General features: G+C 38.5%; 1 protein-coding gene across 1 annotated transcript; it reads left to right on the top strand.

Moving 5' to 3' along the window:
• The first annotated feature begins 466 nt into the window (after positions 1–466).
• Positions 467–25,735, top strand: LOC123554350 (alkaline ceramidase 3-like). The gene is made up of 7 exons (XM_053547118.1): positions 467–552; positions 3,485–3,566; positions 5,050–5,085; positions 7,840–7,895; positions 11,513–11,617; positions 23,713–23,814; positions 25,630–25,735. The coding sequence occupies exons 1-7, from the start codon at positions 518–520 to the stop codon at positions 25,733–25,735; spliced, it is 522 nt and encodes a 173-aa protein (XP_053403093.1). The 5' UTR covers positions 467–517.

Genomic DNA, 25,735 nt, shown 5'->3' with positions numbered 1-25,735 from the left:
TACCAGTAGATTGATTGTTATTTTAGGAGTACAAATTCAAGTTTATCATTACATGGAGTATATTCTGAACAATGTTACCCTGAATAGGTATCATGAATCAAGTTACCCGGAGTGGAGATTATGAATTAAGTTGTTTTTAGTAAAAGATCATGAATAAAGTTATCCAGAGTAGAAATTATAAATAAAGTTACTTAGAATAGAGTTATGAATTAAGTTACTGGCAGTAGAGATACGAATTCAGTTACTGGCAGTAGAGATATGAATTAATTTACTGGCAGTAGCGATATGAATTAAGTTACTGGCAGTAGAGATATGAATCAAGTTAAACAGAATGTAGATTAGTAATAAAGTTATATGGAGTAGAGCTTTTTCGTAAAGTTACCAAAAAAGGCAGCTCACTGGCAGAAAATTCTGAAGACTGCAATAGTAATGTTGACTGATTTACTAAAATTTTCTTCTTTTTTTTCATTTTAATTTTCTGTATTATCTTCTTTTTCAGCTTTTAGATGAACTTCCAATGATATGGGGATCTGCCTTTTTAGTTTATAACGTGTAAGTTTTTCTTCTTGTGTTTAATTAGTGTTATGATGCAACTACATCCATATAACCCTGTTACAAAGTAACTTAAACTTAATTTATGAATTTATTAAAGCTGAATTCTAGTGATACGCTGATGAATTATGACTCGTCATCAAAAGAGGACAATGAGCCAACAAAATTCTTGAGTCTTACTTAAGTTAAAAATTTTCTTACTTGAAAAAAAATTGTGCTAAATTGGGGAGTCATAGACATTACATTTATAAGAATTATCTTAAGGTCCTGTACTTTGTATCTAAAATAGTGATTTGGTCCCAATTGAGTCTGACTTAATGTATCTGATTGCTGCAAAAATCACTTAATTAACAGGTTATTTTTGTGAGTGAAATCAATAACGCTAAAATGGATTTTAATTTTGAATGGTTTGGAAAAAGGTTTTAAAACATTCTGAAGGTCCCTCAAAACTGTTAAAGTTTTTAAGAATGATCTCTCAAGAATGTACAATCAAATTATGAAACAGACTTTAGTCGTTTTACTTTAAAAAATAATTTAGCTGAATTTTACATGTATAATAAATATAAAGAGCATGTTGTTTGTTTCAGTGTAAGATTGAAAAATCTTTCATGAGTGAACACCAGAATGATGCAATATTTTCACGAGTGGCATAGCCGTGAGTGAAAATGTAAGATATGGTGTTCATGTCATGAGTGAAAGATATTTTGATCTTACATGAAAAACAAACAAATATTCTTTTTATTTCATGTTTTGACTAAATTTACCTGTTTTTAGCTCACCTGTCACAAAGTGACAAGGTGAGCTTTTGTGATCGCGTGGTGTCCGTCGTCCGTCCGTCAGTGCGTCCTTGCGTGCGTCCGTAAACTTTTGCTTGTGACCACTCTAGAGGTCACATTTTTAATGGGATCTTTATGAAAGTTGGTCAGAATGTTCATCTGAATGATATCTAGGTCAAGTTCGAAACTGGGTCACGTGCCATCAAAAACTAGGTCATTGGTTTAAAAATAGAAAAACCTTGTGACCTCTCTAGAGGCCATATATTTCACAAGATCTTCATGAAAATTGGTCAGAATGTTCACCTTGATGATATCTAGGTCAAGTTTGAAACTGGGTCACATGCCATCAAAAACTAGGTCAGTAGGTCTAAAAATGGAAAAACCTTGTGACCTCTCTAGAGGCCATATATTTCACAAGATCTTCATGAAAATTAGTCAGAACATTCACCTTGATGATATCTAGGTCAAGTTCGAAACTGGGTCACGTGCCATCAAAAACTAGGTCAGTAGGTCAAATAATAGAAAAACCTTGTGACCTCTGTACAGGCCATATTTTTCATGGGATCTGTATGAAAGTTGGTCTGAATGTTCATCTTGATAATATCTAGGTCAAGTTCGAAACTGGGTCATGTGCGGTCAAAAACTAGGTCAGTAGGTCAAATAATAGAAAAACCTTGTGACCTCTCTAGAGGCCATATTTTTCATGGGATCTGTATGAAAGTTGGTCTGAATGTTCATCTTGATGATATCTAGGTCAAATTCGAAAGTGGGTCACGTGCCTTCAAAAACTAGGTCAGTAGGTCAGATAATAGAAAAACCTTGTGACCTCTCTAAAGGCCATAGTTTTCATGGGATCTGTATGAAAATTGGTCTGAATGCTCATCTTGATGATATCTAGGTCACTTTCGAAACTGGGTCAACTGCGGTAAAAAACTAGGTCAGTAGGTCTAAAATTATTAAAATCTTTTGACCTCTCTAGAGGCCATATTTTTCAATGGATCTTCATGAAAATTGATCTGAATGTTCACCTTGATGATATCTAGGTCAGTTTCGAAACTGGGTCACGTGCCGTCAAAAAAGTAGGCCAGTAGGTATAAAAATAGAAAAACCTTGTGACCTCTCTGGAGGCCATATTTTTCATGAGATCTTCATGAAAATTAGTGAGAATGTTCACCTTGATGATATCTAGGTAAAGTTCAAAACAGGGTCACATACCTTCGAAAACTAGGTCAATAGGTCAAATAATAGAAAAACCTTGTGACCTCTCTAGAGACCATATTTTTCAATGGATCTTCATGAAAATTGGTCAGAATTTTTATCTTGATAATACCTAGGTCAAGTTCAAAACTAGGTCACTATGTCAAATAATAGAAAAAACGACGTCATACTCAAAACTGGGTCATGTGGGAAGAGGTGAGCGATTCAGGACCATCATGGTCCTCTTGTTTAATTTCTTACCAGTGAAAAATATATTTGAAAATACCAGATATGTTTCACTCTAATATTTTGATAATTCACTGAAAAACATGCAATAAAATGTTATAGTAGGATTTACAGTGACCCTACTAGTTAATATTGAGTCCTAGAAAAATCAGTGCAGTCTGCATTGAAAAAAGGATTTGTGGCTATTTTCACATGGTACATTGGTTTATCACCCTGAATTTGTAATATCCTTTAGACAGCCATAGCATATTTTTGTGAATTACAATGTTTGCACTTTCAGGCTTTTTGCCCAGTCAACATTTTTTGCCTTTGTATGAACAGGGCTTGACCCAGTCTTCATGCTCACAGTGACAGTATCACTGCCTTGAATACAGACCAGGTCGATCTGGAAATAAATAAAGAAATGTCTCTGAACACAGGTTTTCAGAGTTTCGCAACCAGCAATATTGAAAAGTTTATCTAACTTTGAAATTCATGGCCCATTTTCAACTGCTGATCAACAAGCTTATATATATATATGATGATATGCATAAATTATTTAATCATTTTCAAGATAGATTTTGAAATGACCTTAATTTTTTGACAGAGTTTCCTTAATAATTATGGCTTAGTTTCCCCTCATTTCTGGGAGGTATGATTCATATCACCCAGTAATTTGAAATCATATTATTACTTATGTAATATAGTAAAAATGTCATTTATGATTGTTTCAGATTAATGGTGGAACAACCTCCAAATAAGTCTAATGTACCACTTCAGATTGTCCTGTTCCTCTACTGTGGTGTTGTTACAGTTGTAAGTTTGTATGGTGACAAGTTCTCTGAAGTACTCAACATGTCCTAATTTTCCTAATGTAGAAGGACAAAATTGAGACTAAAGATAGGATTTTGATGACTTTGTGGTAGAAGAAGACCCAAGATGCCTCTCTGGTTTGGGAAGCACCAGTCCTAGATATAATTGATGACCTTCCATGAGTCATCATTAATCCCCTGCCACGAGTGGTGGGGGGTTTTAGGAATGGTCTCTGTCCGTTCGTCCATAACACTTTCGTGTCCGCTCCATATCTCCTAAACCCCTTGAAGGATTTTCATGAAACTTGGGTCAAATGATCACCTCATCAAGACGATGTGCAGAACTCATGAGTCAGCCATGTCGGCTCAAGGTCAAAGGTTTTAGCCTTCCATTTCGTGTCCGCTCTATATCTCCTAAATCCCTTGAAGGAATTTTATAAAACTTAGGTCAAATGATCACCTCATCAAGATGATGTGCAGAACCAATAAGTCAGCCATGCCGGCTCAAGGTCAAGGTCACAACTGAGGGTCAAAGGTTTGAGCCTTCCATTTTGTGTCCGCTCTGTATCTCCTAAATTCCTTGAAGGATTTTCATCAAACTTGGGTCAAATGATCACCTCATCAAGGCGATGTGCAGAACTCATGAGTCAGCCATGTTGGCTCAAGGTCAGGGTCACAACTCAGGGTCAAAGGTTTGAGCCTTCCATTTTGTGTCCACTCTGTATCTCCTAATCCCCTTGAAGGATTCATATGAAACCTTGGTCAAATGATCACCTATCCAAGACGATGTGCAGAACTCATGAGTCAGCCATGCTGACTCAAGGTCAAGGTCACAACTTGGGGCCAAAGGTTTGAGCCTTCCATTTTGTGTCCACTCTGTATCTCCTAAACCTCTTGAAGGATTATCATCAAACTTGGGTCAAATGATCACCTCATCAAGAACTCATGAGTCAGCCATGTCAACTCAAGGTCAAGGTCACAACTCAAGATCAAAGGTTTGAGCTCTGTATCTCCTAAACCCCTTGAAGGATTTTCATGAAACTTGGGTCAAATGATCACCTCATCAAGACGATATGCAGAATTCATGAGTCAGCCATGTCAGTTCAAGATCAAGGACACAGCTCAAGGTCAAAGGTTTACCCTTTCACTATCCATAACAGTGGCGGGGGATTTAGCTGTCTTTCAGACTGCCTTGTTTTCATATAAGACTTCAGCATGAAACTCACAGGACAGCTCTGTTCCAGTCCACAGCAATGAAGTACTAGTGATTTGTAGACACTATTATTTGCAGTTCGTTTGACACTATATAAGTATCATATTTGATATATACTACACTGGCATACACCTTTGATCTTAGTTTAAGTTGTAACTTCCAAAGAATAAGTTATAATGATTTACTTTTCTTATGCCTGTGAAATTCATACAAAGTTGTAGTTTTAAGTTTCACAATAAAATACATTGTTATATCTCTTTTATTTCTCTTCCAGGTTTACATGTTGTGTAACTATCCTGTGTTTTTTCAAGTGAGTACAATATAGCCAAAAAAACCAACAATTGCTTTATAAAGGGTTTAATGTTTTTTGCTCACATGAGCATGAAGTGCTCAAGTGGGGCTATTGTGATTGCTTGCTCACCAGTTCGTCCACACTTTTCTTCAAATTTTATCTCTGAAACTAGTAGCATCCTAGCATGGTCCTATATCAAATTTATTCAAATATTTTAGCTTTGCCCCTTTTAGAGACTACCAGAGCTAAAAATAAAAAAACAACTTTAAATTACTTCTTCTCACAAACCCCTAGATGGATTTTTATCAGACTTGGTCTATAGCATCATTATAAGGTCCTCTCTAAAGTTTGTTCAGATTTGGGGTACTTGGCCCTTTTAGGGGCCACTAGAGCTAAAGATAGAAAAACGTTAAAACAACTTCTTCTCATGAACTGTTGGATGAATCTTCATCAAACTTGATCAGTGTAAGGTCCACTCCCAGTTTTGTTCAAATTGGGGCACTTGGACCCTTTTAGGGGCTGCTAGAGCTAAAACTTGATACCTTGAAACAACTTCTCATGAACTGCTTGATTGGTCTTCATCAAATTTGATCTGTCGCATCATTGTAAGATTCTCTCCAAAATTTGTTCAAATGGGGGAGCTTGGCCCCTTTAGTGGCCACTAGACCTAAAAATATAAATACTTTTAAATTACTTCTTTTCATGAACCTCTTGATGGATCATCACCAGACTTAGTATATAGCATCATTGTAAGGTCCTCTTCCAATTTATTCAAATGGGGACAATTGGCCCCTTTTAGGGGCCACTAGAGCTAAAAAAAGAATTACCTTTATATGACTTCTTCTGATTAACCACTTGATAGATATTCATCAAACTAGGTCTGTAACATCAATATAAGGTCCTCTCCCAATCTTTTACAAATGGGGCACTTGGTTCCTTTTAGGGGCCACTACAGCTAAAAGTAGAAATATCTTTTTAAAAAACTTGTTCTCATGAACTGCTTGATGGATTTTCATTAAACTTGATCTGTTGCATCATTGTATGGTCTGCTCCAAATTTCTTCAAATGGGGGCACCTCGCCCCTTTTAGGGGCCGCTAGAGCTACAAATAGAAATACCTTTAAACAACTTCTTTTCATGAACTGCTCAATGGATCTTCACCAAACTTGGTTTGAAGCATCATTTTAAGGTCTTCTTCCAAATTTGTTCAAATAGGGTGATTGGCCCCTCTTAAATACCACAAGAGCTAAAAATAGAAACACCATAAAACGATTTGATCTCATGAATCACTTGATAGATTTTCATCAAACTTTGTAGCATCATTAATTGGTCATTTCCCAATTTTATTCATTTTAGGGGCTACTAATGGTAAAAGTAGAAATACCTTTAAACAACTTCTTCTTATGATCATCATTAAACTTGATCTATATCATTATTGTAAGATCAGCTCCCAAATTTGTTCATATGGGGGCACCCATGCCCCTGTTAGGGGCCACTTGAGCTAAGAGAATAGCTTAAACAACTTCTTATGATGAAGGCTTTATTGGTCTTCACCAAACTTTGTCTGTAGCATCATCGTTATGTCCTCTTCCAAACTTGTTCAAATGGTGGCACCAACTCCCTTTCATGGACCACTAATTTTAAAGCAAAATATAGAAATACCTTTAAACAACTTCTTATCATTGACCATTGGATGCAGATAACCATTATAAAAAGACCTTCCAAAACACCCTCGGCCTGCTCCAGTTGTCTGTGTATTTTTTCCACCCAATCTTAAGACCTAAGAAGCACATTGTGATTTAACTACACTAATTTATGTAATCAACTTCTACTCAACTTTCTTCATCTGGAGGATATTCTCAAAGTTGCACACTCTCTAGCCTGTTTAAGCTCTGAAACTCAGGTGAGCAATCTAGGGCCTTCAAGGACTTCTTGTTAATGTTCCTCTCTTTGTTATGTTCTGAGAGCTAGTAAACCTAGTAACTTGGGAGCTATTTTAGGTTTTTAAGGTCCAGCATGTTACAGATTTGTTTCAGCCTGAAATTTATCCTAAGGCTGAATACTGATAAAACATTACCTATGAATTCATGTCTGCTGATTGAAACATTCCTTGTAAATTCAGGTCTCTGATTAATACATCCCCTGTAAATTTAGGTCTGCTGATTAAAACATTACCTGTAAATTCAGGTCTGCTGATTAGATATTACCTGTAAATTCAGGTCTGCTGATTAAAACATGACCTGCGAATTCAGGTCTGCTGATTGTAACATTACTGCTAATTCAGGTCTGCTGATTGTAACGTTACTGCCAGTTCATGTCTGCTTATTGTAACATTTCCTGTGAATTCCTGTCTGCTGATTGTGACATTTCCTGTGAATCCAGGTCTGCTGATTGTAACATTTCCTGTGAATCCAGGTCTGCTGATTGTAACATTACTGCCAATTCAGGTCTGCTGATTGTAACATTACTGCCAATTCAGGTCTGCTGATTGTAACATTTCCTGTGAATTCAGGTCTGCTGATTGTAACATTACCTGTGAATTCATGTCTGCTGATTGTAACATTTCCTGTGAATCCAGGTCTGCTGATTGTAACATTACTGCCAATTCAGGTCTGCTGATTAAAATATCTGAGCAGTTAGGTCTGCTGACTGAAACCTTACCTGTAAATTCAGGTCTGGTTGAAATAGGAATAGATTAAAAGATTTGAATACATGTTAAAAAGTCATTTATTTAGACTAAAAGCTCTTGAAATCTGTGAATATTTCATTTCAGACTGCCTATGCCATAATGGTTTTAAGCCTGGTTGTGTCTTGTGTAAGACTTATCAGGTATGTCTGCTGTTAAACCTGTGTTAGCTGTCACCTCAATTTTGCAAATTCTCTTTAGTATACACTTATTTAACATTCTCAGTTTATTTTGTGATTCAGAACTGATTATTATTATTTAATGGTCCAGTTCAGTTTTGTTCAAAACTGCACGTTAGGCATATTTGACGCCTATGATGTAAAGAGCACCTTAAGTTTAGAATAATGACCGAATTTTCTGAGTAACATTGCTGTGTCCAATATCTGATAATTACATGATACACACTAAAATAATTCAAGGATGTAATTACATTTTTGACTTTGAAGATGGTATTAAAAACAATGATATTTATCATATAAACCAAGCTTGTTGACGATCTTTAGCTCACCTCAATACGAGATATTGTGATCACTTACCGTCACTGTCCTTCCTCTGTCAAAACTTTTATCTATATGACATCTTACCTGAAACTATTAAGATGAATATAATAAAGCTTGGCCAGGAACTTTGTTGATTGGACCTTTTCAAACAGTTCTTGGTTTCATAAAGGGCCACCAGAGCTAAAATTTGAAAAATATCATCAGAATAGTTGTTAGTGTTTGCACGTGCATATGTAAGTGCGTGCATCTGTTTGATTTTGTACGGGCCATAACTTTAACATGGTTTCTCTTAGAGGTCAAAGGTTATTTTAGAGCTTGCCCCAGGCCATAACTTTGACATGGGTGTAGCAGTTTTATTTTCATTTTGTATAAATGTTTGCAATGTCAGATGCATGTCCCAGGCTCCCTTTCTGTGTCAGTGTCACACACATGGGGTCAAATGTCATGTTAGAGCTTTACCAAGTTGTAACTTTGACATACATGAAGCAATCTCATTTTTATTTGGCATGAACATTTGTCTCAATGAGTGTCGCACACATTCACAGACCCATATCTCAGATTTCAAAGTACACTAAGGAGGAAAATGTCTTTGTCCATAATTTTGGCATGCCTTGAGCAATCTTTTGTTGTTTTGCAGAAATACTTACCTCAGTAAGAGAGAGTGTTGCCACAGGACAAGCAGGTCAATGTTGCACTAAAGGGTCAAAGGTCATGTTTGATCTTAATGGTGCTGTAACTTGGACTTGTATAGAGCTTTTATTTGTAACTGACTGAAATGTTTAGTCAGTGAGGTGGCGTGTTAACAAATAATGGGCTTGACATTGCTTTTTTCAGGCATTTTAGTCCTTACATTTTCAATGTTCGGATTGCTCAAAACCGCGGATATCTCAAGCATTTTGCTTTTTCCCTTTGGTCCTCGAGCAGTCAGTGGTTTACTGTACCATGATGGGAACTAATCTGGTTGATTAAATAACCATTAAATCTGTTATTATATCCTTACTGTTTGATGCAATTATATATATACTGTAAGTGTATTAATATTAGCGGAGTACTAATTTTCACGCTATTACCAGGATCGGGCATGCGCTAATTCATGTCTAGTGCTAATATTAGACTGAAATGGTAGGCTTTCCTAATAAAAAAGTAACATTTATCATATTGAAAATACCTTAATTACAATGCAACAGAACACAGAGAAATACATATTTATTGTGTAAATATGACAATAACTTCATTCCTAACTAATATTCTACAGAAAGTTTTGATGGAATAATTAAACCTGTTTGAACATTAGTGCAAAAGTCATCTATTTTTGTAAATTAATTTGATTTTTTTTATTTTCACCATTGTCCGTAAACATTGTGTATAACACCTTCGGAGTAGATCGCCAGTTTGTCTGGTCACGCTAATTATGAGTCACCATAACATTTTACTGCTGGGCAGTAATACCAGTTTGCGTGAATAGGCTTTATTCTTGAAAGTTTCAAGTCAACTGCGACGTCTTTCACATCAATCCCATTTTGAATTTGTCCCTCAACTTCATTTTCATATCAGCACTGAAAATTGTTTCTGACAGACCGTTTGAATTCGTCGTTACCCGCAACATCTAGTGGTTGAAGCTCACCAGTTTTTAAAGAAAAAAAAGGGTATATATAGTCCCGGGCAGAACTGTTTGATACAACGGTCACGTTCGGGCCATTCTGTATTTCATCGGAAATTGGTGTTTCAGATACCGCCAATTGGTTATTTTAGCGCTGCTGATACTGTGCTAATACAAGTATGCGCTAATAAGTCGAAACTACTCAGTTTAAGGCGTTTGTGCTAAAATTTAGCTGCGCTAATATAATATTAGGTTATTTAACATTGTTTTGTACAATACGGAGATATATTTGGACGAGTACCCAGCTGGGAAAACCATATTGGACGAGCTGCTAGGCGAGTTCAATATGGTTTTCTCAGCTGGGTACGAGTCCAAATATATCTCGTATTGTAAAATACAATGTTAAATAACCTTTTTATTCTATATCTATTTTATCTTACTATGATAATAGTTTAAATTAAAATGTTTCAATGAATATTGTATTCGTGCCTTTTCTAGTTTTTCCCAGCTTGGTATGAGTGCAAATATATATTATACAGAACAATGTTAGACCTTAAATAACCTTTTTATTCTATATTTATTTCACTTCATAAGTAATATACTTAATTCATTGAATGTTGTTTTTTCTGCGTATCATCATTAAAAAAGTATATGGTGCAACCTCCCTACAACAGCCATTTGGCGATTTGGGTGGCAATAATACTTGGCTGAGGTATCATGCCCACAAACATTGTCAGCAAGTTTGGTGAAGATCGGATGAAAGCTGTTCGACTTAAAACAGCGCACATGGCTAAATTCCCCGTTTTTCGAGTAATTCAATGACTATAATCAAAGAGTGCCTGGTACAATTTGGCTGGTTATCAAAATTAGCCGAGATGTATTTCCCACAAACATTGTCAGCAAGTTTGGTGATGATCCGACGAAAACTGAATTATAGAGCAGACATGTTTTCGATGCTGACCACCCGTCCGCTGCCATTCATAATCTTCTCCATTTTGTTTCTTAACCGTTAAATAAAAACTGCTGAGGTAGCTATTCAGACAGGCAGGGACTAATTTCTAGGTTTCGTCCGGAACAGCTTCTTTTATCGACTTTTCAAATATTCCAACATCTGATGATCCTTTTTACAGTATTTTTAAGTTTTTGATTATTAACGAACCTTTTAATATCTAAATCAAATAGCATTGTTATCCCTTGAATCTTTTTTGTGTGTTGTAAAAAAAAAAAACAAAAAAAAACTCAAAGTAAATCCAGATTTCAAGACGCATAATCAAACTCTGTACATAGAGCGCCTACTTCATCCGATTTACATTCGGAACATTTTCACGCGTTTCGGGCTTTATCGTATGTTTAACATGGGACTGTTGAACCGTCCAAATACAGAAAATACAGGATTTTTTGTACGCGCGTGCGTCCAAATACAGAAAATACAGGATTTTTGTACGCACGTGCATCTAAATACCGTAATATATGGTACGGTCACGTGTTGCAAATGAACGTTTGCGATTGGATAGATAAAATAGGTATAGAATAAGTACACTTACAGTATATATATATGAAGTTTTAATTAGATTGATATATTCTTAATTCATATGAACGCAGTTTTCTATCTGTACACTCCTGTAATTTGTATTTAAGGCGTGTCATTGCTATTTTTCAGGAATTTAAAAAAGTGCAATAAGAAATTGTTTTTAACAGGAGTAGCATCATATGCCTTTGGATTTTTCTTGTGGAATGTAGATAATGGATTCTGTGGATCATTACAGTAAGTAGTATTCAGTAATATAAATGATGTATCAGTATTTTTTTGATAGATTTCAGAAGGTTTGTTGTCTTCATTAAGCAAACTTCCATTAACAGATAATCTGATGATTTACTGAAAAAATCATAATTATAGGGGAGGGGTTTATTTTTGCTGTCTTCACAAACTGATTGTGTTGGCTAAAATAAACACATGCTGAATAGCTGTTCTTTTTATGAATAGTCATATATGCCTCGCAAGTAACTTCTCTGAAGTCATTTTTGTGGGCATAAAAATTTGTGGGATCTGCATGAAAATTAATCAGAATGTTCATCTTGTTGATATCTAGGTCAAGTTCGAAACTGGGTCATGTCCGGTCCAAAACTAGGTCAGTAGATCAAATAATAGAAAAACCTTGTGACCTCTGTAGAGGCCGTACTTTTCCTTGGATCTGCATGAAAATTGATCAGAATGTTCATCCTGATGATATCTAGGTCAAGTTTGAAATTTGGTCAACTGTGGTCAAAAACTAGGTCAGTAGGTCAAATAATAGAAAATCCTTGTGACCTCTATAGAGGCCATATTTTTCATGAGATCTGCATGAAAATTGGTCAGAATGTTCATCTTGATGATATTTAGGTCAAGTTTGAAACTGGGTCACATTCGATCCAAAACTAGGTCAGTAGGTCAAATAATAGAAAAACCTTGTGACCTCTGTAGAGGCCATATTTTTCATGGGATCTGCATGAAAATTGGTCAGAATGTTCATCTTGATGATATCTAGGTTGGTTTCGAAATTGGGTCAACTGTGGTCCAAAACTAAGTCAGTAGGTCTAAAAATAGAAAAATTTTGTGACCTCTGTAGAGGCCATATTTTTATGGGATCTTCATGAAAATTGGTCAGAATGTTCTCCTTGATGATATCTAAATCAAGTTTGAAACTGGGTCACGTGCGGTCCAAAACTAGGTCATTAGGTCAAATAATAGAAAAACCTTGTGACCTCTGTAGAGGTCATATTTTTCATGGGATCTGTATGAAAATTGGTCAGAATGTTCATCATGATGATATGTAGGTCAAATTCGAAACTGGGTCACATGTGGTCAAAAACTAGGTCAGTAAGTCAAATAATAGAAAAACCTTGTGACCTCTGTAGAGGCCATATTTTTCATGGAATCTGCATGAAAACTGGTCAGAATGTTCATCTTGATAATATCTAGGTCAAGTTTGATACTGGGTCACATGCAGTCAAAAACTAGGTCAGTGGGACAAATAATAGAAAAACTTTGTGACCACTCTAGAGGCCATAGTTTTCATGGGATCTGTATGAAAGTTGGTCTGAATGTTCATCTTGATAATATCTAGGTCAAGTTTGATACTGGGTCACATGCAGTCAAAAACTAGGTCAGTGGGACAAATAATAGAAAAACTTTGTGACCACTCTAGAGGCCATAGTTTTCATGGGATCTGTATGAAAGTTGGTCTGAATGTTCATCTTGATGATATCTAGGTCAAGTTTTAAACCGGTGTAACAGCCCAGTTTTTCTCCCAGTCAGTCCTTTCCCCGGGGAAAAAACTGACTAGTCAATTCTTTCCCCCAGGGAAAAAACTGACTAGTCAGTTTCTTCCCCCTCTAGTCAGTTTTTCCCCCCTTGGAATAAGTTTTCTGATAGGGAAAGAAACTGACTAGTTAGTCAGTTCTTTCCCCCTAGTTTTCGCTTCAAGTACTGGATTCTTTCGGTATTGTTATTTGGGATACAAGTGTCTATTCATTTTCCATTTAAATTTCAGATGAAACAGGTATTGTTTTTCATTTGAATAAACCTGTATGTTTCTTTTTTGTAACTTTAATCAATGTTTTTTTTGTCAAATAAAATTTTTTAACTTCTGTTTGATTGCCATTACTATTTAATATCTGTCAGGTGCGGGGAAGAAATTGACTGGTCAGTTCTTTCCCCCTTGCATATACTTGACCTATCAGGTGGGGGAAAAAATTGACCAGTCACTTATTTCCTCCCTAGCGTATATTTCACCTATCAGGTGGGGGAAGAAATTGACCAGTCAGTTCTTTCCCCCCTAGCATACAGGTGGGGGAAGAAATTGACTAGTCAGTTCTTTCCCCCCTTGCATATACTTGACCTATCAGGTGGGGTACGAAACTGACCGGTCAGTTCTTTCCGGTCAGGTGGGGGAAGAAATTGGCCGTTCGGTTCTTCCCCCCCCCCCCCCCCCAGCCAGTACTTGACCTGTCGGGTGGGGAGAAGAAATTGACCGGTCAGTTCTTTCCCCCCTTGCATATACTTAACCTGTCAGGTGGGGAGAAGAAATTGACCGGTCAGTTCTTTCCCCCCTTGCATATACTTGACATATCAGGTGGGGGTAGAAATTGACCAGTCAGTTCTTTCCCCCCTAGCATATATTTCACCTATCAGGTGGGGGAAGAAATTGACCGGTCAGTTCTTTCCCCCCTAACATATACTTGACCTGTCAGGTGGGGGAAGAAATTGACTAGTTAGTTCTTCCCCCCCTAGCAAGTACTTGACCTGTCAGGTGGGGGAAGAAATTGACCAGTCAGTTCTTTCCCCTCTAGCATATATTTCACCTATCAGGTGGGGGAAGATATTGACTAGTCAGTTTTTTCCCCCCTACATTTGTAGCATATACCTGATTTATCAGGTGGGGGAAAAAATTGACCGGTCAGTTCTTTCTCCCCTAGCATTATACTTGAACTGTCAGGTGGGGGAAGAAATTGACTAGTCAGTTCTTTCCCCCCAAGCCAGTACTTGACCTGTCAGGTGGGGGAAGAAATTGACCAGTCAGTTCTTTCCCCCTAACATATACTTGACATATCAGGTGGGGGAAGAAATTGACCGGTCAGTTCTTTCCCCTCTTGCATATACTTGACCTATCAGGTGGGGGAAGAAATTGACCAGTCAGTTCTTTCCTCCGTAGCATATATTTCACCTATCAGGTGGGGGAAGATATTGACTAGTCAGTTCTTTCCCCCCTTGCATATACTTGACCTATCAGGAGGGGGAAGAAATTGACTAGTCAGTTCTTTCCCCCCTACATTTGTAGCATATACCTGATTTATCAGGTAGGGGAAAAAATTGACCGGTCAGTTCTTTCTCCCCTAGCATTATACTTGAACTGTCAGGTGGGGGAAGAAATTGACTAGTCAGTTCTTTCCCCCCTAGCCAGTACTTGACCTGTCAGGTGGGGGAAGAAATTGACCTGTCAGTTCTTTCCCCCTAACATATACTTGACATATCAGGTGGGGGAAGAAATTGACCGGTTAGTTCTTTCCCCCTAGCATATACTTGACCTGTCAGGTGGGGGAAGAAATTGACCGGTCAGTTCTTTCCCCCCTAGCATATACTTGACCTGTCGGGTGGGGAGAAAAAATTGACCGGTCAGTTCTTTCCCCTCTTGCATATACTTGACCTGTCGGGTGGGGAGAAGAAATTGACTGGTCAGTTCTTTCCCCCCTTGCATATACTTGACATATCAGGTGGGGGAAGAAATTGACCAGTCAGTTCTTTCCCCCATAGCATATATTTCACCTATCAGGTGGGGGAAGAAATTGACCGGTCAGTTCTTTCCCCCCTAATATATACTTGACCTGTCAGGTGGGGGAAGAAATTGACTAGTCTGAGTTCTTTCCCCCCTAGCCAGTACTTTACCTGTCAGGTTGGGGAAGAAATTGACTAGTTCTTTCCCCCCTATATATAGTTAGTACTTGACCTGTGGTGTGGGGAGAAGAAACTGACCGGTCAGTTCTTTACCCCCTAGCCAGTACTTGACCTGTCGGGTGGGGAGAAGAAATTGACTGGTCAGTTCTTTCCCACCTTGCATATACTTGACCTGTTGGGTGGGGAGAAGAAATTGACCGGTCAGTTCTTTCCCCCCTTGCATATACTTGACCTATCAGGTGGGGGAAGAAATTCACCAGTCAGTTCTTTCCCCCCTAGCATATATTTCACCTATCAGGTGAGGGAAGAAATTGACTAGTCAGTTCTTTCCCCCCTTGCATATACTTGACCTATCAGTTGGGGGAAGAAATTGACCAGTCAGTTCTTTCCCCCCTAGCATATATTTCACCTATCAGGTGGGGGAAGAAATTGACTAGTCAGTTCTTTCCCCCCTTGCATATACTTGACCTATCAGGTGGGGGAAGAAATTGACCGGTCAGTTCTTTCCCCCCCTAGCCAGTACTTGACCTGTCGGGTGGGGAGAAGAAATTGACTAGTCAGTTCTTTCCCCCCCTACATTTGTAGCATATACCTTATCTATCAGGTTGGGGAAAAAATTGACCGGTCAATTCTTTCTCCCCTAGCATTATACTTGAACTGTCAGGTGGGGGAAGAAATTGACTAGTCAGTTCTTTCCCCCCAAGCCAGTACTTGACCTGTCAGGTGGGGGAAGAAATTGACCAGTCAGTTCTTTCCCCCTGACATATACTTGACATATCAGGTGGGGGAAGAAATTGACCAGTCAGTTCATTCCCCCCTAGCATATACTTGACCTGTCAGGTGGGGGAAGAAATTGACCAGTCAGTTCTTTCCCCCCTAGCATATACTTGACCTGTCGGGTGGGGAGAAGAAATTGACTGGTCAGTTTTTTCCCCCCAGCATATATTTCACCTATCAGGTGGGGGAAGAAATTGACCGGTCAGTTCTTTCCCCCCTAACATATACTTGACCTGTCAGGTGGGGGAAGAAATTGACTAGTCAGTTCTTTCCCCCCTAGCCAGTACTTGACCTGTCAGGTGGGGGAAGAAATTGACTAGTCAGTTCTTTCCCCCCTATATATAGTTAGTACTTGACCTGTGGTGTGGAGAGAAGAAACTGACCGGTCAGTTCTTTCCCCCCTAGCCAGTACTTGACCTGTGAGGTGGGGAAGTGAAATTGACCAGTCAGTTCTTTTCCCCCTAGCCTGTACTTGCTCTGTTAGGTGGGGGAAGAAATTGACCAGTCAGTTCTTTCCCCCCTTGCATATATTTCACCTATCAGGTGGGGGAAGAAATTGACCGGTCAGTTCTTTCCCCCCTAGCATATATTTCACCTATCAGGTGGGGGAAAAAATTGACTAGTCAGTTCTTTCCCCCCTACATTTGTAGCATATACCTGATCTATCAGGTTGGGGAAAAAATTGACCGGTCAGTTCTTTCTCCCCTAGCATTATACTTGAACTGTTAGGTGGGGGAAGAAATTGACTAGTCAGTTCTTTCCCCCCAAGCCAGTACTTGACCTGTCAGGTGGGGGAAGAAATTGACCAGTCAGTTCTTTCCCCCCTAGCCAGTACTTGACCTGTCAGGTGGGGGAAGAAATTTACTAGTCAGTTCTTTCCCACCAATATATAGTTAGTACTTGACCTGGGGTGTGGGGAGAAGAAATTAACTGGTCAGTTCTTTCCCCCCCCCCCCCCTAGCCAGTACTTGACCTGTCGGGTGGGGAGAAGAAATTGACCGGTGAGTTCTTTCCCCCCTTGCATATACTTGACCTATCAGGTGGGGGAAGAAATTGACCAGTCAGTTCTTTCCCCCTAGCATATACTTGACCTGTCAGGTGGGGGAAGAAATTGACTAGTCAGTTCTTTCCCCCTAGCCAGTACTTGACCTGTCAAGTGGGGAAATGAAATTGACCAGTCAGATCTTTTTCCCCTAGCCAGCACTTGACCTGTCAAGAGGCAAAATGAAATTGACCAGTCAGTTCATTCCCCCCTAGCCAGTACTTTCTCTGTTAGGTGGGGAAGAAATTGACCAGTCAGTTCTTTCCCCCCTAACCATTACTTGCTCTGTTAGATGGGGGAAGAAATTGACCGGTCAGTTCTTTCCCCCACCTAACAGAGCAAGTACTGGCTTTGGAGGGGAAAGAACTGACTAGTCAATTTCTTCCCCCACCTGACAAAGCAAGTACTGGCTAGTGGGGAAAGAACTGACAGGTCAATTTCATTTCCCCACCTGACAGGTCAAGTACTGGCTAGGGGGGAAAGAACTGACTGGTCAATTTCTTCCCCCACCTAACAGAGTAAGTACAGGCTAGGGGGAAAAGAACTGACTGGTCAATTTACTTACCCCACCTTACTGGTCAAGTACTGGCTACGTGGGAAAAGAACTGACCAGCAGTAATTTCCTTACCTTAGAAGAAATTGAAACAGGAAAAAGGCAAATAAAAAAATACAACAGAAATTAAAATAAGTTCATTTAAAAACATTTCTTTAATTTACACAAAATACGAAACATATTTCTTATTTTATATGAAATTTAAATGAAAACCGACAATCGGAAATGAAAAACAGGCTAGTTAAGAATAACCAAGAATAACCAGTTCCAATTCACTAACTGGGGAAATAATTGCCAGGAAAATTGACGAGGGGGGAAAGAATTGACTAGTTAGTTTTTTTCCCCCATAAGAATGATCAAGAGTAACCAGTTGCGATTGGGGGGAAAAATTGACTAGGGGGGGAAAGAACTGACCAGTCAGTTTCTTCCCCGGGGAAAAAACTGACTAGTCAATTCTTTCCCCCGGGGAAGAAACTAACTAGTCAGTTTTTTCCCCCGGGGAAAAAACTGACTGGGGAAAAAACTGACCGTTACACCGGTGTAACAGCCCAGTTTTTCCCCCAGTCAGTTCTTTCCCCGGGGAAAAAACTGACTAGTCAATTCTTTCCCCCGGGGAAAAAACTGACTGGTCAGTTTCTTCCCCCCCTAGTCAGTTTTTCCCCCCTTGGAATTAGTTTTCTGAAAGGGGAAGAAACTGACTAGTCAGTTCTTTCCCTGTAGTCAAGTTTTCCCTTCAAGTACTGGTTTCTTTCGATATTGTCATTAGGGATACAAGTGTCTATTCATTTTCCATTTAAATTTCAGATGAAATAGGTATTGTTTTTCGTTTGAATAAACCTATACGTTTCTTTTTTTGTAACTTTTAATCAATGTTGTTTTTTTTGGCAAATCAAATTTTTTAACTTCTGTTTGATTGCCATTACAATTCAATATCTGTCAGGTGCGGGAAAGAAATTGAACGGTCTGTTCTTTTCCCCCTAGCATATACTTTTTTCTAACCTGTTAAGTGGGAGAAGAAATTGACTGGTCAGGTCTTTCTCCCCTAGCCAGTACTTTACCTATCAGGAGGGGGAAGAAATTGACTGGTTAATTCTTTCCCCCCTAGCCTGTGCTTGACCTGTCAGGTGGAGGAAGAAATTGACCGGTCAGTTCTTTCCCCCCTAGCCTGTTCTTGACCTGTCAGGTGGGGGAAGAAATTGACCGGTCAGTTCTTTCCCCCCTAGCCAGTTCTTGACCTGTCAGGTGGGGGAAGAAATTGACCAGTCAGTTCTTTCCCCCCTAGCCTGTACTTTATCTTCAGGTGGGGGAAGAAATTGACCAGTCAGTTCTTTCCCCCCTAGCCAGTACTGGCTCTGTTAAGTGGGGGAAGAAACTGACTGGTCAGTCCTTTCCCCACTAGCCAGTAATTTACCTATCAGGAGGGGGAAGAAATTGACCAGTCAGTTCTTTCCCCCCTAGCCAGTTTTTGGCCTGTCAGGTGGGGGAAGAAATTGACTGGTCAGTTCTTTCCCCCCTAGCCAGTACTTGACCTGTCAGGTGGGGGAAGAAATTGACTGGTCAGTTCTTTCCCCCCAAGCCAGTACTTGACCTGTCATGTGGGGGAAGAAATTGACTGGTCAGTTCTTTCTCCCCAAGCCAGTACTTGACCTGTCAGGTGTGGAATAAATTGACCAGTCAGTTCTTTCCCCCCTAGCCTGTACTTGACCTTCAGGTGGGGGAAGAAATTGACCAGTCAGTTCTTTCCCCCCTAGCCAGTCATGGCTCTGTTAGGTGGGGGAAGAAATTGACTGGTCAGTCCTTTCCCCCCTAGCCAGTAATTTACCTATCAGGAGGGGGAAGAAATTGACTGGTCAGTTTATTGCTCCCTAGCCAGTTCTTGGCCTGTCAGGTGGGGGAAGAAATTGACCGCTCAGTTCTTTCCCCCCTAGCCAGTTCTTGACCTGTCAGGTGGGGGAAGAAATTGACTGGTCAGTTCTTTCCCCCCTAGCCTGTACTTGACCTATCAGGTGGGGGAAGAAATTGACTGGTCAGTTCTTTCCCCCCTAGCCTGTACTTTATCTTCAGGTAGGAGAAGAAATTGACTGGTCAGTTCTTTCCCCCCTCGCCAGTCATGGCTCTGTTAGGTGGGGGAAGAAACTGACTGGTCAGTTCTTTCCCCCCTAGCCAGTAATTTACCTATCAGGAGGGGGAAGAAATTGACCAGTCAGTTCTTTCCCCCCCCTTGCCAGTACTTGGCCTATTAGGTGGGGGAATAAATTGACGGGTCAGTTCTTTCCCCCCTAGCCTGTACTTGACCTGTCAGGTGGGGGAAGAAACTGACCGGACAGTTCTTTCCCCCCTAGCCTGTACTTGACCTATTAGGTGGGGGAAGAAATTGACCTGTCAGTTCTTTCCCCACCTGACAGGTCGAAAACTGGGAGGGTGGGGGAAAGAACTGACCGGTAAATTTCTTCTCCCACCTGACAGGTCGAAAACTAGGAGGGGGGTGGGGGAAAGAACTGACCGGTTTTTTCCCACACCTGACAGGTCAAGTACTGGGGGGAAAGAACTGACTGGTCAGTTTCTTCTCCAACTTAATAGCCTTTGCAAAAATGGCTCGGGAGAAATAACTGACCTGTCAATTTCTTCTCCCTCATGACAAGTCAAGGACTGGCTATGGGGAAAGAACTGACAGGTTAATTTCTTCCCCCGTCCAATAAGTCATGTATTGTATTGGCAAGTGGTGGGGCGGGGGAAGAACTAACCAGTCACTTTACTTCGCCCACCTAGCTGGTCAATTACTGGCTAGGTGGGACGAGAACTGACCAGAAGTAATTTCCTTACCTTAGAAGAAATTGAAACAGGAAAAAGGCCAGCAATTAGAAAGAATATTTAACAGAAATTGAAGTAAGTTCATTTTTAAACATTTCTTAATTTACACAAAATATGAAACCTATTTCTTATTTTATATGGAATTTAAATGAAAACAGACTATTGGAAATAAAAAAGCAGTCTAGTTAAAAGTAACCAAGAATAACCAGTTCCAATTCACTAACAGGGGAAATAATTGACTAGCTAGGAAAAAGGGGGGAAAGAATTGACTAGTTAGTTTTTTCCCCCCATAAGAATGATCAAAAGTAACCAGTTGCAATTTGGGGGGGAAAAATTGACTAGGGGGGGAAAGAACTGACTAGTCAGTATTTTCCCCGGGGAAGAAACTGACCAGTCAGTTCTTTCCCCTGGGGAAGAAACTGACTAGTCAGTTCTTTCCCCGGGGAAAAAACTGACTGGGGAAAAAACTGACCGTTACACCGGGTCAACTGCGTTCAAAAACTAGGTCACTAGGTCTCAACATAGAAAGACCTTTTGACCTTTCTAGAGGCCATATTTTCCAATGGATCTTCATGAAAATTGGTCAGAATGTTCACCGTTATAATATCTAGGTCAAGTTCGAAACTGGGTCACATGCGATCAAAACTAGGTCAGTACGTCTAAAAATAGAAAAACCTTGTGACCTCTCTGGAGGCCATATTTTTCAATGGATCTTCATGAAAATTGGTAAGAATGTTCACCTTGGTGATATCTAGGTCAAGTACAAAACTGGGTCACATGCCTTCAAAAACTAGGTTATTATGTCAAATAATAGAAAAACCTTGTGACCTCTCTAGAGGCCATATTTTATAGTGACAAGGTGAGCTTTTGTGATCACCCTTCATCCGTCGTCCGTCATCGGTCCGTGCGTCCGTCCGTCCGTCAACAATTTCTTGTCTGCACGATAGTGGTTTCATTTATGATTTTATTTTAACCAAACTTGCACACAACTTGTATCACCATAAGATCTTGGTTCCTTTCTTGAACTTGCCAGATCCCATTATGGGTTCCAGAGTTATGGCCCCTGAAAGGGCCAAAATCAGCTATTTTGACCTTGTCTGCACAATAGCAGCTTTATTTATGATTTAATTTTTACCAAACTGGTACACAACTTGTATTACCATAAGATCTTGGTTCCTTTCTTGAACTGGCCAGATTCCATTATGGGTTCCAGAGTTATGGCCCCTGAAAGGGCCAGAATTAGCTATTTTGAGCTTGTCTGCACAATAGCAGCTTCATTTATGATTTTATTTTAACCAAACTTGCACACAACTTGTATCACTATAAGGTCTTGGTTCCTTTCTTGAACTGGCTAGATTCCATAATGGGTTCTAGAGTTATGGCCCCTGAAAGGGCCAGAATTAGCTTTTTTGAGCTTGTCTGCACAAAAGCAGCTTCATTTATGATTTGACTTTAATCAAACTTGCACAAAACTTGTGTTGCCATAAGATCTCAGTTCCTTTGTTGAACCGGCCAGATCCCTTAATGGTTTCCAGAGTTATGGCCCATGAAAGGGCCAAAATTAGCTATTTTGACCTTGTCTACACAATAGCAACTTTATTTATGATTTGATTTTAACCAAACTTGCACACAACTTGTATCACCACAAGATCTTGGTTCCTTTCTTGAACTGGCCAGATTCCAACATGGGTTCCAGAGTTATGGCCCCTTAAAGGTCCAAAATTGGCTATTTTGGCTTTTGCAGCCATATAGAGACTTCATTTGTGGTTTTATTTGATACAAACTTCCAAAATATCTTCAACAACAATAAATCTTGGATTCCATGACAAATCAGATCCAATCTTAGGTTCCAGAGTTATTTTATATCTGATTACCTCCCCTGATTGTAGTCAAAATGGATTTATATCAGTAAGTACTTATAGGACTTATTTGAAATTTAATTATTGTCATAAGTTGGACTGAGCCAATCAGGGTAGATAACTATGGACTGATTTTATGTCAAATTACTTCCCTTTATTTCAAATTAAAATGGGTATATCTCCGTAACTAATGAAGATACTGGTCTGAAATTTCATTTATGTCAACAGATTTATTTGGCAGATCCTTCTTTTGTTCACTTACAATAATTTTCTTTTTTATTACTTCCCTTTAACTTTACTATATATAGCTTATTTTTAGTAACTTTTTTATTATTGGCCGTAGGGAAAAACCGAGACCACTTTTCTGTGGTACAACATGGATGGTACCTCCAATTTTTAGGTATATTTTGACATATCTGTACCTTGCAAGAATTTTTTTTCTTTTTGGTTAAATTTCTTTCCTTTGTTGTTCCTGTCCTTTGGACTTAGACATTTTTTCTGAGGACCTTCTTGTCCTCAAGTGCAATGATAACAGGTGAGAGATATTCGGCCATCATGGCCCTCTTGTTCAATGGATCTTCATGAAAATTGGTCAGAATTTTTATCTTGATGATATCTAGGTCAAGTTCAGAAGTAGGTCACATGAGCTCAAAAACTAGGTCACTATGTCAAATAATAGAAAAAATGACATCATACTCAGTTCATGTGGGGGCAGGTGAGCGATTCAGGACCATCATGGTCCTCTTGTTTCTTTATGGCAACATTAAATCTGTAGATTTTCAGTTATCGTATCAAAAAGCATTATACTTTATATTGATTGTTTACGAGACACAGCCACGTAATTCACGAAAATTAGTCCTCCATAAATAAAGCTGATTTTACAGTATTCTTTAACTGTCTTAATTTGCAAAAATAAAGACATATTGAAAAATTGCTTTATATGTTTTAGAAGTTTGCCATATATTGCAAATATTTTACTTTTAGTTAGTTTATACTAATTTTTTTAGTTTGATTGTGAAGCAAGTTCTACAACTTGTATAAATCACTCTCGACACCTTATTCCTGAGGGAATCCATGGCCACGAGGGTATGAGAGAAGAGAAGCCTTTTAATGCTGAGCTGAAGCTAGGGAACTACTGATACTGTTTTTCACGTTTTTAGTATGATGCGGCCATGGATTGAACCAACAACCTCCAGTACTAGAAGTGGATGCTCTACCACTAGGCTATCGAGGCTGTTTTATTTTAGAACCATATAGCGAATGTTTAGCCTAGTGAAAAGTATATATAAATCATTTACCACTGAAACAGCATTTAGCGGACAAATGATAACATATACTTAAACAAGAACATTTTGTAAATAACTGTTGTTCTATATATTGTTTTCAGATCATTACGAAATGTACTAGGTCCCTTATCACCATTCCTGGAACTTCATGCCTGGTGGCATTTACTGGCAGGGCTGGGAACATACCTTGGTTTAGTGTTCATGTAAGTACAGTCAAATTTGTATAAAGGTAGTTATGCATGTTTGATAAACCAGAATTAATGGCTTAACACTATTTATCCAGATAATGTAGAAAATCGCCTGGATTCGGTGCACTGGAATGAAAGTCATTTTATGAATTAATGACAAGGGATGAGTAAATTTATTACAATGGTAATGTTACTATCTTTCTAAAGTTTAAATATGGTATTAAAATGTCTGACATGTTAAATTACTCCAAAAAAAATAATCTTAAAATCAGCTTCAAATATGTGGATCTCTTTAATCTGGAATTTATTCAGAAGTTTCGAAAAATCAGTATTTAATTAAATTCTACATTTAGAAAAAAATTTTGATCTGAGTATTCAGAGCAACATGAAGCAGGCAGCCAGGGAGCATCACAATTTGGCTGATTAATGAAGGTTGTTTATAGCTCAAAAACAACAAAATGCTAATTTTGAAAGTTGCTTGATTGAATGTTTAAAACAACTGGCTGCTTTATGATACAGCTGGCTAGTGCGGCAGGTTCAACTGTATGTAATTTTTAACAAATGTATTGAGTGTTAGGCATGTGTGATTGTTAGCAATGTGTAAGTTTAGAAGTTAGAATGACCTTAACCCTTAGCCTGCTGCAGGCGAATTTAACAGCCTTTGCAAACAGCTTGGAACCAGATCAGACGCCGATTAAATCGGCGTCTGATCAGGTTCCAAGCTGTTTGCTACTCTGACAATATTTCTTCCAGTTTTGGAGCAAAATGAATGAACTTTACAATTTTAGCAGACGACATTTCCTGCAGACCACAATTTATCTAGCATGCTAAAGGTTAATAGAACATAGTCTTGGTTTGTTGTTCAGATAAGGGTACATGTGTAAGTTAGACATATCTTAGTTTCGTTTGTACAATTATATGGTTTAGAATATATCCTGTCTTAGTGGTCATGTACGTTTTGTATCAAAAGATATCTTGAGAAAGTGTTATCGCAGTGGTATATGTGTAAACTTGAATGTTTTTTTTGCTTAGAATATGTATTAGAACAGACCTTACTATTTCATCCAACTAATGTTTAACAGAGTTTTTCCTAAATTGCAGCAAGATTCAGATATGAATTATATGTCATTTTAAAGGTTTCTTGAGGTGGTAGTAGGATCATAATGAATTTTCAAGATACCTTCAATAATGTCGAATTTATTGTCAAAAAATATTTTCCTTGTATAAATCAGGAAAATCACGATTTCCAAAGAAAAAAAAAAACAGAATTGAAATTTTATAAATGTTTTTTTTTTTCATGGAAATTTTGCATTTATACCACTTTTATAACAATTCATGCACAAATAAAACTGAAACTGACTTTTATTTAAAGTTTTTGGTGTCAAGAATGGCTGAAATTTACAATGAAAATAGTTCTATGACAAAATATTCAAAACTAATCAAGATATTTTGAAACTTTCAAAAATTTATATTACCACTCTTAGAGTTCTTTACAATAATTTATGACAGCAATGGTATTGTCATGTTTAAAAAGAAATCAAGGAAAAACATTTACATGGAAAAGGTGGATCAAATAATAGTTTAGTTGAGTTAGAACATACAGATTCTTTGATTACTTGTGTGAGTTTACAGGTGAGAGCATTTTTTGTTACAGTGGTGTGTATACAGGATAGGTAACATAAAATCATCTTACATAGTACATAAATATGTGTATGATTACTGGAAATTGGTCCTCCATTTTAATTTTACAGCAGCCAATGGTGTTATTTTGTTATAACTCCAAACATTATTTACCGTTGCAATAACATTGCTTTGATTCTTTCTTTGCAGTGCTGACTTAAGATGTTCTGTTTTGGGACAAAAGGCTAGAGTCAAGGTAAGTGAAAAAATTGTGAAGCCAATAAAAATGTCACATAACATATGTGAGGCCGAGTGA

The sequence above is a fragment of the Mercenaria mercenaria genome, chromosome 7 (assembly GCF_021730395.1).
Source record: "Mercenaria mercenaria strain notata chromosome 7, MADL_Memer_1, whole genome shotgun sequence".
Classification (NCBI taxonomy): domain Eukaryota; kingdom Metazoa; phylum Mollusca; class Bivalvia; order Venerida; family Veneridae; genus Mercenaria; species Mercenaria mercenaria.
This window is presented reverse-complemented; position numbering and strand designations above follow the sequence as displayed.

Bases quoted from the DNA above. Each gene is read 5' to 3' on its own strand.
- LOC123554350 (XM_053547118.1), top strand. From the start codon at position 518: ATGATATGGGGATCTGCCTTTTTAGTTTATAACGT. The intron at 5,086-7,839 runs GTGAGTACAATA...ATTTCATTTCAG, and splicing joins ACTATCCTGTGTTTTTTCAA to ACTGCCTATGCCATAATGGT. The intron at 11,618-23,712 runs GTAAGTAGTATT...TATTGTTTTCAG, and splicing joins GGATTCTGTGGATCATTACA to ATCATTACGAAATGTACTAG.